This window comes from Pavona decussata, unplaced genomic scaffold (genome assembly GCF_977016875.1).
Source record: "Pavona decussata unplaced genomic scaffold, jaPavDecu1.1 SCAFFOLD_58, whole genome shotgun sequence".
NCBI classification, from domain to species: Eukaryota; Metazoa; Cnidaria; class Anthozoa; order Scleractinia; family Agariciidae; genus Pavona; species Pavona decussata.
In genome coordinates, this window is record NW_028145480.1 from 3,333,251 (window position 1) to 3,350,282 (window position 17,032).

The 17,032-nt window shown below is 41.1% G+C and overlaps 2 protein-coding genes across 2 annotated transcripts; one reads left to right on the forward strand and one right to left on the reverse strand.

Moving 5' to 3' along the window:
• Positions 1-1,175: 1,175 nt before the first annotated feature.
• LOC146479710 (uncharacterized) lies at positions 1,176-1,826 on the forward strand. The gene has a single exon (XM_085110244.1). It carries the CDS (start codon positions 1,176-1,178, stop codon positions 1,824-1,826), a length of 651 nt encoding a protein of 216 aa, XP_084966370.1.
• Positions 1,827-5,466: 3,640 nt separating this feature from the next.
• Positions 5,467-11,013, reverse strand: LOC146479711 (uncharacterized). Its single transcript, XM_085110298.1, has one exon. It carries the CDS (start codon positions 11,011-11,013, stop codon positions 5,467-5,469), a length of 5,547 nt encoding a protein of 1,848 aa, XP_084966424.1.
• Positions 11,014-17,032: the final 6,019 nt, after the last annotated feature.

The following is a 17,032-nucleotide window of genomic DNA, read 5'->3' on the forward strand; positions in this document are numbered from 1 at the left end:
GACACCTTAAAATATATAAACATACATTTTGTTAGTGGTAATAGGACTTCGTGTCTTACAATTAAGGGGTAATCAGGCTCGTAATTTCAAATCGGCCTCGCGCGTCGCCCGATTACTCCCTGAATTGTACTCCACTCAGTCCTATTACCATTACATAGTAGAGTGAGCAGAGCTCAGATCCGCTCGCGCACAACTCCGTACACGACATTAGTGCAGCGTAAATTGTATTCAAATGAGCACTATCGGAAAACCACAAGAACAACGTAAGTCAATAATTTATTAATTTATCTCTTTTTCACAACTTTTGTGGACTCCCTTTGATGACATCAATAAAATCAATGATTAATCAATGGGAAATCAGTGGATTAGTCATTGATTATTGCCGATGATCATGAGTAATCGATGAATAATCGATAGGCCACAAAATTTTCTGTCATCGATTAGTCATTGGTGACATCGATTAGACATCAATATCCATCAATATAATCTCGTGGCTACCGACAAACCATACTAAATCGTAAATAAGGAAATAAAAACAATTTTAAATTTTTCATTTATAGATCAAAACAAAGCCTGAGAAGGGAAACTTACCGGTTACCCTGGCAGGAAACCAAAAGGCAGCCCAAGCTTTATGATTTGTGTTGCTTTGTAAAGAAACATCAGCGTCACGAAATTTGAGCATGAAGGTGATCGTTGCGTAATAGCGAAATTATAAGGTTTTGGGCAAAAAGTGTTCGAATTTGAAGCCAAAATTAGAAATGATTTTTCAACAAAAAAAAAATCTCGCCTGAACTCCTCTGTTGTTCCTTTTGCTTTCCTCTGGGTTTCTAGGTCGATTTGAAACGATTTAATAGAGTTTCAGTTCCAACGGTTTCTCCGTCTCTAAACTCTAAGGAACTGAACTCTACAAAATCGTTTCAAATCGACCTAGAAACCACACAACCGGAAATACTTCTGCTTTCGCAGGCTGCCGCCTTGTTCAGTTTAATACTATGAGAGGGCAAAATAAGGTCAATTTCCGGTATAGTTGGATCCGAAGAATCATCCTGTGACGTCACCTCCCTCAGACCGATGTTATCTTTTCGCCATGTGCATGGCAGGTACCTCGCAGGTAATATTTCTTTCATAATTTTAACATCTCTTCTGAAGTGGCTGTCGTCTAAGACCTATGAAATATGGCGGTAGCGGGCCCTGCTTTAGGCAATGAAATAGAGTCGAAAACACCATTTTCTCAGCCGTGGAGATCAAGTAACTTGGTTCTTGTGGTTGAAGGTAGGAAATTTCATGTCCATCGAGACGTGCTCATCGTTTGCTCGCCAGTGTTCGAAGCCATGCTGTCATCAGATTTCAAAGAGAAGTCCGCGCTTGAAATTCCCCTACCGGAGAAGAAGGCGGAGGAGATCGAACAACTCCTGGAAGCTATTTACCCCGATAGAGGGTTTAGGATCGCAAAGGAAAATTGCTTCTCCTTGCTTGCGCTTTCGTTTGAATATCAAATCGATCTGCTGACGGCGCGTTGTGAGAGCTTTATTTGTGCTTGGTACAAGAAGGACATGACGGCAGACGAAGATATGGAACTAATAGTCTTAAGTAAAAAGTATCTGGCGTTGAATGACAAAACGGTTCAAGGATGCATGAAAAGATTCGTGTCTCAGGACAAAAAAAAATGGGAAGATCTGAAGAAACACAGGCTGTTTCCAGAGGTTGAGCCCATGAATATCCAGCGGATTACAGAGGAAAGAGTCAAGTTCTTGGAGTCAAAGGAGCTTAAGAACGCGACCGACCTCGCTCCCAGGTTCTTGAGGGGACGGGACGATCGAGACTGAAAGAGTGATAGTTTTGAGAATAGGTTTGGTCTTGTGTGACAAGCAGAACTGTTAGCGGTAAATCGGCACTTAATTTTTCGTACTGAGTGCAATCAAACCCTAATCTCGAACCCAGATCTCCGACGGTCACATTTCGACATTTCCAAACCGACTGAGATCTGGGTACGCGATTAGACGAGCCCCTATTACGCGGCCAGTTATCAAAGTCATGAAACTACTGTTAGTAAAATGCTTATTATTTAAAAAGAAAAACTGGATCAGCAAAATCTAGAAACATTTCTTGATTGTTTTTAATAAAACAACTATCTATCTTCTCAAATCCAACGCGCACTCGCGGAATAATTGTTAAGTATAACATCCGACTTGGTTATCAATACAGTTCAAGAAAATATCTTTAATATTTTTGGAAAAATTAAAGGGATAAAATAAAACGTTCTTTTATTTTTCAGCCACTCTCATATGGCGGATTAAATTTTCCAGACTTTCGAACACTTACTAAAAATTCACTTCGTCTAAGCTGGTTAAAGTAGAGTAGTACATAGCTCAAATGAGATGGCGGAGACCTGTAAGCAATTCCAAAAGCCTATTTTAATTAACACGGAGTGCAAGCCTTCCTCCTTTTATGCAACTATGACTCCAGAAAACTAGGTAAAAGTATACCACTGTTCTACTGTGGAATGCTGAACTGTTATTAAGTTGTATCTACCACGATCAGAAGAAATTATATCGTAGTTCAATCGAAAAGAAAACCAAGATAACTCTGTCCAATGAGAAATTTCTTTTCAAAATTACATATGAGTTCCCCTCTCTCCACGCCAGTGATGCCACTGAGGAGAAATTGCTGCCTTTGCTCTGACGTCTGCAAACGGGTAGACTTTGTAGTCTTCTCGGATAAAAACGATAAAAGCGTAAGCCCCGTCTCACAACCCTTGTTTGTAAATAACTCTGTGGGACGTTAAAGAACCCACTCGCTGTTCACAAAAATTAGGGGACGTAGTTCCCGGTGTTGTGGTCTGGTCTTTGTGTGTATACTCTTATGGTTGGGTGGGTAAATGCTCGGAGATATTAGCTTCATAGGCTATTCTTAAAATCCGAAGGTAAATAAAGGTGATGCGATGTGTGATGTGATGTGATGTGATGTGATGTGAATCCTCTCGTCCTCCTTACAAAAAAAGTATCTCTGTATGTGTAAATTTTCCGACGTACGCTCGGATTGTTCTCAATTTGTAATTAAACTTCAAGAACATTGGAAAATCGAACATTTACTATTAAACTTCTCATCACCCTGATTTATCTGGTCTTGTTTTTACTCAAATTTTGTTCGCCTACATTTTAGTTTGTCAGGAGTCCATTACAATGTGCTCCTGCTGATACACATTTTAGACCTCTCAAGGGACCAGAGACAAAGAAATAGCCCATAAAAGATGAAGTCAGAATTAAACAGAAAATTCCTTGTCATGGCGTTATTTCCACTTAAAATGAGTCCCGAATGAGTTTTGCAACACGCCGAGATTTTTACGGACATAAAAGAGTGGAAACTCCCGGCTTGAAAATTTGGTCATTTTTGGCTAAAAACCATGGACTTACCCCTTGAAAGAAAGTCGATTTTTGGACGAAATACAAATATTTTGTTAAAAGCTTCCCAACGAATCAGTGTGTCCGACAAAGTCTCCTGAGACAATTCTTAGGTTCCCAAGTGAGTTTCACGACACGCCGAGATCCCTAGAGACATAAAAAAATGAAAAATATCAAATTGAAAATTTGCCCATCAGTTGGCCAAAAACAATGGACTAAGTCGATTTTTTGGACGATATAAAATTTTTTCTTTTGAAAGCTTCCATTCGAATCAGTTTGTCCGAAAACGTCCCCTGAGGCCTCCCAAGGGACCAGGGATAAAGAAATAGCCAACAAAACATGAAGTTAGAGTGACAGTTAAACAGAAAATTCTTTGTCAGGGCGTTACTTGCCCTCAAACTGATTCCCAAGGGAGTTTTACGACACGCCGAGATCCCTAGGGACATAAACAAGAGAAAAATGCCGACTTCAAAATTTGGTCATTAGTGACCAAAAACCATGGACTAACCCCTTGGAAAAAAGTCGACTTTTGAACGAAATACAAATATACTTTTAAAAGCATCCAATCAAATCATTGTGTCCGAAAATGTCCATGACACACTTTTTAGTCCTCCTAAGGGACCAGGGAGAAAGAAATAGCCCATTAAAGATGAAGTCAGTGTGAGCGTTAAACAGAAAATTTTTTGTCAGGGCGTTATTTGCACTTAAAAATGATTCGCAAGTGAGTTTCAGGATACGCTAAGTTCCCTAGGGACATAAGCAAGTAAAAAATGCCGACTTCAAAATTTGTTCGTTTTTGGCCAAAAATGGAGAAATGTCGATTTTTGGACAAGATGCAAATATTCTTTTGAAAGTTTCCAATCGAATCAGTGTCACCGAAAACGTCCCCAGAGACACTTTTTAGGTTCTCAAGGAAGTTTGACGACACGCCGAGATCCCTAGGGACATAAACTAGTGGAAAATGACGACCTTAAAATTTCGTCATTTTTGGCCAAAAACCATGAAACTTGGAAAAAAGTCAAAAAAGGGACAAAGAACATAAACAAGTGGAAAATGAAAACTTTAAAATCTGGAAATGTTTGGCCAAAAGCTTACCCCTAAGAAAGAAGTCAATTTTTGGACAAAATAGAAATATTCTTTTAAACGCTTCCAATCGAATCAGTGTCCGAAAATGTCCCCTGAGATACTTTCTAGGCTTCCCAAGTGACCAGGAACAAAGAAAAAACCTACAAAAGATGAAGTCAGGGTGAGAGTTAAATAGAAAAGTGTTTTTCAGGGCGTTACTTGCACTTAAAACTGATTCCCAAGGGAGATTTACGAAACGTCGAGTTCCCTAGGGACATGAACAAGTGGAAAATGCTGCCTCGAAACTTTCGTCATTTTTGGACAAAAACCATAGACAAAAGTCAATTTTTGGACGAAATACAAATATTCATTTAAAGGCTTCCAATCTAGTCAGTGTGTCCGAAAAATTCCCCTGAGACGCCTTTTAGGATCCCAAGGGAGTTTAACGATACCCCGAGATCCCTAGGTACATAAACAAGTAAAAGATGCCGACTTCAAAATTTAGTCATTTTTGGCCAAAAACTATGGACTTACCCCTTAGAAAAAAGTCGATTTTTGGACGAAGTACAAATATTCTTTTAAAACCTTCCAGTCAAATCAGTGAGTCCGAAAATGTCCCTGAGACACTTTTTAGGCCTCCCAACGAACCAGGGACAAAGAAATAGCTGTGATGAAAACTTCCTTTAATGGCTAATTCGTTCCTCCGTTAAGGCTCAAAATCTAAGGCTTCACAATATATCACTATATCGATCTCTTAACTCCGCGCGCTTCTCTATTGCTATTCGAGTCCTGTTTCGCAATGTTCTTTCTTATGTCTAGGCAAATCTTAAAAACAATAAAAATACATGGATCGGATATCACAAAAGTAATTAAGGTTCGCTTTTCACATCCGGTTGGTTAACAATTGATCAAGTTCAAAGTTCTTCATTAACTATTTCAATCTTTCGTCAAGTTCCAGTTCAAAGTTCATTTTCTCGACACTCCCCCCTTGACCAACCGCTCACTGTTGGTCAACAAGTCTCCTGATTACGTCGGCAGTAGCTGCTGCTGCCCGTCTTGGTGGTCTCGAGGTTTCGGAACGAGGATTGGGTTCTTGGACAATTCCGACTTGCTCTTGTGCAGGTGTGTTTCCTGTGTTCACTTCTAGTGGGAAAAGCTTCTGAATCGGCCTCCGTATCCTTGAGTGCTTTCCTTTCTTACTTGTCACGCGCAATAACGCACCTCGCTCGTAACCATCGCTACTCTCAATCACCTCTATCACTTCTCCTAATCTCCAGTTACTTCGTGAACTGTCTTCATGGACCAAAACCACGTCACCAGTCTTGATCTTTCTGTCTTGAACTCCATTTGGGCTGCAACGATGAAATTCTCTCAGGCCCACAAGGTACTCGTCTTTCCAGCGTTTCCAAAAATGTTCCAGGAGTTTACTGAGGTATTGTGCCCTTCGTTGCAGTTTGGATACAGGTTCTTCATCATCGCTTAGCTGGTCGTTATCCGGTAGAGTGGCTAAACGTCTTCCGATCACTAAGTGTGAGGGTGTAAGTGGGTTCTCTGTGACTTCAGGGTAGATGTACGTAAGAGGTCGTGAGTTTAGCACTCCCTCCACTTCTGTCAGAACAGTGAGGAGTTCTTCATATGTCAGCTGTGCCTTTCCTAAGACCTTGCGGAGGCTCCTCTTTACTAGCTGTACCATACGCTCATAGTATCCCCCCCACCAGGGGGCCTTCTCCAGAATAAAGTGCCATGCTATGCCGTGGTTTGCGGCATAATCTTGTGTCTTCTTGTCTTGAAAAAACTGGACAAGGTCTTTGTTGGCTTTCTTGAATGTTTTGGCGTTGTCGGACGTTATGGAGGCTGGTGTTCCTCGCCTGGCTGTGAATCTTCGTAGACACCTTATGAATGCTTCTGATGACAGGTCTGGGGTAAGTTCCAGATGCAAGGCTCTTGAAGTGGCACATGTGAAGAGACAAATATAAACTTTCTTCATCTGTTTGGCTGCACCGCTCCCAGTTTTCACGAATAAGGGGCCGGCGAAATCTACTCCTACGTGTGTGAACGCAGAGGTGACGGTGACCCGTGATTCAGGCAGATCGCCGCTCGGTAACGGTGTGTAAGGCCTTCCTTCCAATTTCTTGCATACGACACAGTGGTGAAGGATCTTCTTGACAAGCTGTCTTCCCTTCGGAATCCAGTATTCACTTCTCAATTCTGTGAGGGTTTCTTTGACTCCTCCATGTTTCACTTTTCTGTGGCAGGCTTCAACAATCAATTTCGTCACGTGATGTCTTCTTGGCAACAGGATAGGGTAACGTGTTGCGGCATCCAGTTGTGCGTTTCCGAGTCGACCTTTACTCTTGATAACGTTGTCTTCGTCATTGAACAATCCAAGTTGAAGCTTAAGGTTGTCTAAATTCTTCTCATTCTTCAAGGTTTCTTGTAAACTGCGGATCCATAGACACTTTGCTTCGTCAATCTCTTCCGCTGTTAGGCTTGGCTCTGTATTCTGAGGCTCTCTCTTTCGGTTTCTCGAAGACTTCAAATTTTTAATGAACTTTAGGCAGAAGGCTGTCACTCTGAATAGTTTCATGACATCACTGAATCGTTCGCAGTCGATGTCGTCGGTAAACTTCACAGGCTTGTTCGGTGTAGGCTCTTTGGTCAGGCTAACAAGGCTACTTGTAATTGTCACAATCTCTGGGCTCCGTTTCATTGGTTTGACTTCTTTCTTGCACTCTTCTGAAAGATCTTCTTCGTTCGATACTCCGGACTTCGGGTAGTGCTTTGAGGAACCCTTAAGCCAAGCAGGACCTTCCCACCACAGGCTGTTACTCACTAGTTCGGATGCTGGACATCCTCTGGACCCGACGTCAGCGGGGTTCTCGACTCCGGGGCAGTGGCGCCAGCTCTTTACATCGGTCAACTTTTGGATCTCGTCTACTCTGTTTTGAACGAACTGCTTGAAGTCCTTGTTGGCCTGGATCCAATAAAACACGGTGATGCTGTCAGTCCAGCAGAAGACTTCTTCGATGTTAATTACTTGTGACAAGGCTTCTCGTGCGGTTGCGACCAGGCGTGCTAGGATGAGTGCGGCAAGTAGTTCAAGTCTTGGAATAGTCATGGGCGACGAGGGCGTGACTCGCGTCTTGGACGCTACAAGGCTGGTCCTGTATCCTTCTTCGGTTTCAATGCACAAGTAAACAACTGCACAGTAGGCTTCTTTAGAGGCGTCTCCAAAACCATGCAGGGAGGCTGACTTGACCTTCTTTCTCTCGCCCGGAAAGTAGTAGCGGCTCACGCTTATCTGATTGACCTTTTCCATGTCGTTCATCCACTTCTGGAGGTAATGCTGCTGGTGTGGAGGGATGGGACTGTCCCATTCGCATTTGTTAAGGCACAGTTTTTGTAACAGCATTCGAAGCCCAACCATCACCGGTGAAATAAGTCCCAGTGGATCAAACAATTTAGCTGCGATTCGGAGAATGTTTCGCTTGGTAGGTTCCAGATTTCTGGCGAATTCCACAACTTTGTTTAGCTTCATGATAAAGATGTCTTCTTCCAAGTTCCAATTAGTTCCAAGCACTTTATGCTCCTTAGTCGGGTCAATCTCATCTAAGCCACCAACGGAGAGTTTTGCGAAGGACTGGTCTTCGTTCGAGGGTGACTCTTGCTCTTTAAGGCGTTCCTTTTTGAGGCGATCTAGGGTGATTTTCTCAATAACTTCTTTCTTGTTTGAGGCCCATTTTCTCAGGTTAAATCCTCCGGCTGCGAAGCAGGCGTTCGTTGTGTTGTAGAGAGCGTAGGCTTCGTCATCGTCTTCGCCGCCAGACGTCCAATCGTCGACATATAGGCCTTCTAATGTGTTGCGTGCTAGGTCTGGATCGTTCTCGTAGTACTTGGTAACATGGTGTTTAAGGGTGGCGTTCAACAGGAAAGGCGAACAGTTCATTCCGAAGATCACTCTACAGAAACGATAGATCAGGACGTTTGGATCTTCACTGTTGATGTCATCGACCCACAGGAATCGCATGAGGTCTCTTTGTTGCTCGTTCACCTCTATGTTAAGAAAGGCTTTCTGGATGTCTGCAACTAATCCCACCTTATGGGCCCTGAAGCGCATTAGTATGTCGGCAATCCCTGCGGTCAGCGGTGGACCAGTATAAACGCAATCGTTCAGCGAGGGACAGCTTGGTTTCACCTTTGCACTTGCGTCGAAAACAACCCTTAATTTGGTTGTTAAGGCGTCACTTCTTAAGACGGCTTGATGGGGTAGGTAGTGAATGTCGCGTGACAGTTCTTCTTTCTCGTCCACCAGTTCTATGATGTTCTCACGAAGTTGGTCTTCAAATACTTGGTTGTATTCTCTTAAGATTGAAGGTTCCTTTCGTAAACGTCGCATCAGAGAGTTTAACCTGACGAGGCTAAGGTCATAATTGTCAGGAAGGAGATCTCGCTTCTCTTTCAGGGGAAGCGTCACGCAATAACGCCCGTTTGCAAATGATATGTTCTCCAGAAACGTTTCGTGCACAGTCTCTTTGTCTCGAATTCCAATGGAGTCCAGGTCCCAAAGACGACAGAGTAATTCCTCCGTTCGGGGACTTTCGTGTTTTGGTTCAGCGGCAACTTTAAGAACATGTGTTGAAACGAAATTAACGCTTGAAAGTCGCGGATTTTTGCTCTCTCCAGAGACTGGACCAGACAGTACCCATCCTAGAATGGTACAACTTGCCACAGGACCTTCACCGTTTTCTCCCCGTTTTGTCGCGCCAGTGAAAAATGACCACATGAAATCCGCTCCTATCAGTAAATCTATCTCCAATTCTTCGTTTCCATGTACACCATCAGCCAATTCGATATCTCTTAGATAGGCAAATCGTTTTATCGCAGTGTCAATCTCTTGATTTCCGATCGGCGCACAAATTGTCGGCACTACAAAGCATTCAATTTCTTTCGATGACAACTTGTTTGTATTTCCAACGCTGACTTTAATCTTTTCACACGCAGTTGGTTGGCCAGTGACGTCAGTTCCAAAGGTTTTTATCAACAGAGACTCTTTGCTGATCGTTGGCAAGCTCAACTGGTCACGCACGCGTTGTGTTACGTAACTCTTTTGGCTCCCTGAATCGAAGATTAATCTGGCTTTAATTCCGTTCGAGGCTGTTGTACTTCCATTTTGTATCAGGGCTAAGGCGGTCTGAAGTAACACTGAATCTTGCGATCCCACGTGAAAGGTACTTGCTTGCACAGGAGGAGGCTGTCGGTTTGCGGCATTTCCGTTGTCGCTGTTGTTTTGGCCATTTACCCTGGTTTCCTTTTTCATGACTCTTTCTGGAGTTTCGATTTCGCAAAGGCTAACATGATGCCTACCAGAACATTTAAAACAGGCAATTTTCGATTGGCAATCTTTTGCAAGGTGGCTTCTTCTAAGGCAAACGAAGCACCGTCCCTGCTTTTTCAGAGATTCTCTTCTTGCGGCTTTGCTAGTCACGACGTGACAGCTCGCTGTCGGGTGTAGCTGTTTACAAAATGTACAATGCGTTGTACTTGAAGGCGTGTTTTCTGTGAATAATGCCGACGCGCTTGTTGGCTCTCGTTTTCCACTCCTTCGATCATCTGGACTGTATGATTTCTCTTTCGTGGTAAGGGCCGGTACTCCCTCACATCTTTCCCTGTTCTCGACTTCGTTTCGCAGAAGTTGCAGTATTTCAGTAAGATTCCATTCTCCATCCTTGATTTCACGGCCCACCAAAAGGCGAATATCGTCGGGAATTTTGGACATCAGTACGGGAACCAAAAAACTTCCATACGTTTCTGCAGGCACATCTAAAGCTTGTAATCCCCTTACGTGGGCTTCGATTTTGTCGAAGGTTTCTCTCAGTTTTCGAGTGTCCGATGTGTTTTGTAAAGGCGTCAACTTTAGGAAGCTATCCATGTGACTACTTATAATTACTTGCTTGTTCCCGAATCGCTTCGTTAGAAGGTCAATGGCTGCGCTGTAATTATCACTCGTTAAAGGTAGACCTGCGATTGTAGAGGCTGCAGATCCGTGTAAAAGGCTTCTTAAGTAGTTGAATTTATCGATCTTGTGTAATTCGGGATTTTCGTGGACTGCGCTCCTAAAGCTATCCCAAAAGGTAAGCCACTGGCTTGGATCCCCATAGAAATTCTTCAAAGTCAGTCGAGGCAGTTTCGCGTGCTTGTTTGCAATGGCTGGGCCTTGTGATGCTTGGCTTGGCGACGGAGCACCATGCTCATGGCTGTCTTTTCGTGACAACACGCTTTCAATTTCGACAACAATCTCCAATATCTTTTCACTGAAGACGCCAGCTTCTTCGATCTCTTCTTCAATCGCTTTCTCGTCATCTAGGGTGTCTAAAATATCGGCGTCCAAACTATGAATAGTTTCTAGTCGATCTTGAAGCGACATTTTCAGTTGTTTCAGCTTGTTTTCTAAAGACGGATCGTAGTTTTTAACGATTTCTTCTGCTTTGGCCATCAGCTTCGTTGCGTACGAGCGATGCCCCTGTCGTGATTTTTTCTTCTTCGTCATATTATCCAATGTTATCCGGCTCGAAGGACCATGTGATGAAAACTTCCTTTAATGGCTAATTCGTTCCTCCGTTAAGGCTCAAAATCTAAGGCTTCACAATATATCACTATATCGATCTCTTAACTCCGCGCGCTTCTCTATTGCTATTCGAGTCCTGTTTCGCAATGTTCTTTCTTATGTCTAGGCAAATCTTAAAAACAATAAAAATACATGGATCGGATATCACAAAAGTAATTAAGGTTCGCTTTTCACATCCGGTTGGTTAACAATTGATCAAGTTCAAAGTTCTTCATTAACTATTTCAATCTTTCGTCAAGTTCCAGTTCAAAGTTCATTTTCTCGACAATAGCCCACAAAAGATGAAGTCAGGGTGAAAATTAAGCAAACAATTCTTTTTAAGAGCGTTATTTTCACTTAATAATGATTCCCAAGAGAGTTTTTCGACACGTCTAGATCAAAAGGGACATAAAGAAGTGGAAAATGCCGACTTGAAAACTTGGACATTTTCTGGCCAAAAAGCATGGACTAACCCCTTGAAGAAAAGTCGATTTTTGGACAAAATACAATAATTCTCTTAAAAGCTTCCAGTTGAATCAGTGTGTTTGAAAACGTCCCCATAGACACTTTTTAGGTTCCCAAGGGAGTTTTACGATACGCCGAGATCTCAAGGAACATAAACATGTTAAAAATGCCGACTTTAAAATTTGATCATTTTTGGCCAAAAACCATGGAAAAAGCCTTCGAAAAAGTCGACGTTTGGACGAAATACAAATATACTTTTAAAACCTTCCAATCAAATCATGCTGATCAGTGTGTCCGAAAATGGTCATGAGACACTTTTTAGGCCTCCTAAGGGACCAGTGACAAAGAAATAGCCAAAAAAAGATGACGTCAGGGTGAGAGTTAAACAGAAAATTCTAGGTCAGGGCGCTATTTGCACTTAAAAATGATTCCCAAGTGAGTTTCAGGATACACCGAGATTCCTAGGGACATAAGCAAGTGGAAAATGGCGACTTGAAAATTTGGACATTTTTGGCCAAAAACGATGGACTTACCTTTTGGAAAAAAGTCGATTTTTGGACGAAATACAAATATTCTTTTAAAAGCTTCCAATCCAATCAGTGTGTCCGAAAATGTCCCCTGAGATAATTTGTAGGCTTGCCAAGTGACCAGGAACGAAGAAAAATCCCACAAAAGGTTAAGGTAGGATGAGAGTTAAACAGAAAATTGCTTGTCAGGACGTTATGTGCACTTAAAAAGGATTCCCAAGGGAGTTTTACGACAGCAAGGGATCCCTAGGGACACAAACAAGTGGAAAATGTCGACCTGAAATTTTGGACATTTTTTGGCAAAAACCATGGACTTACCCCTTAAAAAAAGTCGATTTTCGGACGAAATACAAATATTCTTTTAAAAGCCTCCAGTCGAATCAGTGTGTCCCCTGAGAAACTTTATACGTTCCCAAAAGAGCTTTACGACACGCCGAGATCGTTAGGGTGAAAAACAAGTGAAAAATGCCGACTTCAAAGTTTGGTCATTTTTGGCAAAAAAACATGGACTTACCCCTTGGGAAAAAGTCAATTTTGGACGAAATACAAATCAATCAACGAATCAGTGTTTTCAAAAATGTCCTCTGAGACACCTGTTAGGACTCCCAAGGGACCAGGGACAAAGAAATAGCCCACAAAAGTTGAAGTCAGGGTGAGAGTTTACTCAGAGTTAAACAGAAAATTATTTTTCAGGGTGTTATTTGCACTTAAAAATGATTTCCAAGAGAGTTTTGCTACACGCCGAGATCCCTAGGGACATAAACAAGTGGAAAATGTCAGCTTGAAAATTTGGTCATTTTTGGTTAAAAATCAAAGCTGTCAATCGAATCAGTGTGTCCGAAAATGTCCCCAGAGACACTTTGTAGGCCGCCTAAGGGACCAGGGACAAAAAAAAAAATAGCCCTTAAGAGATGAAGTCAGGGTGAGAGTTAAACAGAACATTCTTTGTCAGGGCGTTATTTGTACTTAAAAATGATTCCCAAGGGAATTTTACGACACGCCCAGATCCCTAGGCCCATAAACAAGTGAAAAAACGCCGACTTTATAATTTGGTCCTTTTTGACCCAAAGCCCTGGACTTACCCCTGGAAAAAGTCGATTTTGGACCCCCGACAAATATTCTTTTAAAAGCTTCCAACCCTGATCCTAAGACTATAGACTATGAGTATGGTTTAATGTTCAACCTTATACTATAGACTTTGAATTTGGGCCTAATTTTTATCCCTTTACTACTGGATTTAGGTCTAATTTTCATCCTCATACTATAGACTAGGATTTTGGCCAAATTTTAAGGGGGCGTTACACCTAAATTTAAATGAAATTTGAAGAGATTTTAAGAAGGGATAGAAGAAAGAAAATAATTTTTGGAACACTAACAGACAGTTGATACCCACGCAACATCACCCCAGGGCCCAGTTGCTCGAAGCATGGTTAGCACTAACCCGGGTTAAATACCTTAACAACCTACAGGTTTTAATACCTCTTAACCAATGGTTAGCGCTAACCATGCTTCGAGCAACTCAGTCCAGGTTGCTAGTGGACTAACTGGTATCTGTCTATTTATTATTAACTACAAATTCTAAATTAAAACTTCACTAAATTCTTTAATATTTCTTAATTTCACCAATCTTTCTAGAAAAACTACTCCTCCCAAATATACCCAAAAATCACCCAAAAATTCACAAAATACCCCACAACACAGATTCACAATATGATGATAGGGTTTTCGGATTGCTTGAAACGCGAACGAGATATTTTCATTAAAGTCATGTCAAGTGGTGGAAAAATGGCGTTCAGGTGTAACCCCCCCCCCCCCCCCCCCTAAATCCTAATACTTTAAACTATGATTTTGGCCAAATTTCATCGTAATAATATAGACTTTAAATTTCGGCCTACTTTTCATTTCGTTATGTTTTTTTGCCTAAGTTTGATCCTAATACTATATACTGCGACTTTTGCCCAATTTTCATCCTAACACTATAGACTACGATTTGAGATCCTAATAGTAAACACTATCATTGTAGCCTAATTTTCATCTTTTCATACAAATTGTAAAGACTATGATTTTGGCTTAACTGATTTTCATCCTGACTATAGACTATGATTTAGGCCTAATTTTTTATCCTAAATACTATAGACTATGATTTTGGCATAATTTCCATCTCTATACTATAGACGATGGTTTTTGGCCTAATTTTTGTCCTAATCATTGCTATAGACTATGATTTTGGGTAATTTTCATCCTAATACTATTGTCTATGATTTTGGCATAATTTTAATTCCTATACTATAGACGATCTTTTTTGGCCTAATTTTCATCCTAGTACTATATTCTGGTATAATTATTGTCAGGCACAGGCTTAGGAATCACCATAGTCATAGTCATAGTCATATACAGTCAGGGGTATTAAGTCATAGGCACGAGTGATAAAAATCTGCGAGTCAGCGAGCCATGCGAGCCAAGGTGTGAGCCATGCGAGCCATGCGAGCCGTGCGAGCCATGCGAGCCATGCGAGCCATGTGAGTCACGCGAGTCATGAGAGCCACAGTATAAATGTTAAGAATTTTTATTTGTTGTATTTACATTCACATAAGAACAAGAACAAGAGCATCGGAACAAGATGAATAACATCGCAATATTTAATTCTTACAGTGGGACAACGCAAACCATCATATTTCAGTTTTTTGTTACAGTCAACCCAGGTCACGCGTGAACGATATTTTTAAAATTTGAACGGAGTTTTGAAATTTACATGTCAGTTTTGAAAATCGCCAACGAGATTTCAGAGTTCCCGTATAAATTTCCCTAGCTTATTGACGGTATAAAGCTATGATTTTTTCATTACACTGCAAAATTGAATATTTCAAGAATAACAATTGTTTCCCAAGTATTTTGATTCTTTTTTTTCAGTTAATGCGTCTTTTTCGGAACGATTTCCAGAGAAATGTCCAACATTCCATTCACGCGTCGGACATTACAAAGGGAAATTCGAACATGTTCATTTCATTCTTGGAAATACTGTTCACGCGTGACCTGGGTTGACTGTAATTGACACGTCAGGACTGATTGTCAGTGTCATTCCAATCTTGTAAGGTATGATAAATGAGTACTCAAAGATGAGCGAAGTCAATATTGTTGCACTAAATTCAATTTGAAAAGAAGCGGCGTAACAGAAGCATTTGTCGTCAGCTGGTGGGTCGAATGCTATCTCTGCCACTCTAGTGGCGAGTTTTGAAGAAAGACTTGTCTAAGGGAAAGGACAACCACATGCAGCAGTCAGCCAACCGACAGAGTTCTGATAACTCTGATTCTCCACTAATGACCAAACCTGTTAAAATGGCGCGATTTACTCACCATTCTTGACGCCAACACACGGAGTCGAAGTGCTGTTCTTTTGTTTTGTTTTGTTTTTTTTTTTCTTGAATGAAGTTCCACGTGGATATCAATGAATTACATGTGTCAATAGATACCTATTCGAGTAGCGGTGCAGCCGTATGTTTTTCTCGGATTTTTTTTCCCTGAAGTCTTGAACCTTAATAAATTTTTGCGTATTGTTTTTATTTTTTTGCGCATCTTGGGCGATTTTGAATAGGCAAAATTCTCTCCAAAATTATAACAAAAACAAAAAAAAAAAAAAAAGAAAACCAAAGAAAAAAATTCGTCCAAAATTTTCTCACGCGAATGTAAATAAAACAAATAAAAATTCTTAACATTTGCACTGTGGCTCGCATGGCTCGCATGACTCGCGTGTCTCGCATGGCTCGCACGATGGCTCGCATGGCTCGCTGGCTCGCAGATTTCGCAGACCCCATAGGCACTGGCACATGATAGGTATAGATAAGTCATAGTCATAGTCATAGTAATAGTTTACCCATTGTCTTAGTCATAGTCAGCCATAATATTCAACGCTAAAGTTTTCTCATAGTCATAACAATAGTTTACCCATGGTCATAGTCATAGTTATGCTATACCAATATACACAGCCATTCTTAACTCTTTGTCATACTCATAAATATAGTGATGGCGATGCATGGTTGAATCATAGTCATAGTAATACTTTCATTAACAGTCAATATTAGGCATAGCTCTAGTCCTAGTCGTAGGACATAATCTTGTTCATAGTCACAGTCATCTATAGGCATTGCTGGCAAATAAGGCATAGGTATATTTATAGGCATCAGGCATAGTTATAGTCATAGACAGTCATAAGCACTTAGGGCATAGACAAAGACATAGTCATAGGCAGATAGGGGTATAGTTGTTATAGAAACACTCAAAGCCATAGTGTAATTTGTCATAACCATAGCCAAAGTGATAATTAACAATTATTCCACGAGCGCGCGTTGGATATGAGATGATAGATAGCCAACGAGGCGTGTAGCGCCGAGTCGGCTATAATCATCTCATATCCAACAAGCGCAACTGGAATAATTGTTTTATTAAAAACAACCGAGAAATATTGCTAGATCTTACTGATTTCGCTGTGCAAGAACGACCAGAAGGCAATTTAATGGTCGCCATTTCTCGGCCATGGTATAATTGCTCATATACCATGGCCGCTAAGCCAATCAAATCCCTCGAATTGCATTATACAATGATACAGTTTTTAATAATCATAGATATAGCATAGGCACAGGCCCACTCAATTAAGCCATTTTACAATAACTGTCAAAATTCCTGCATGCTGATTGGCTTGTAGCTATTGTCTATAAGACTAGACAATAAAAATGACGTCAGATGTAACATGCGCACTTTCTCAACGAAAAAGAAGCCAATTCCGCTCATACGTTTTCCATGTTATTGTAAAAAACGAAAAGACAGCAGTTTTCTATGGTCTTTATCATCTTATAGACCATAAAATGACGCCATAAAATGTTCAAAACTTGGCAGTGAAACTACACACCTGTGGCTTGTGGTTCCACTTGAGCTTCGAACATTTTTTTGGACGTCATTTTATGGTCAAATTGACC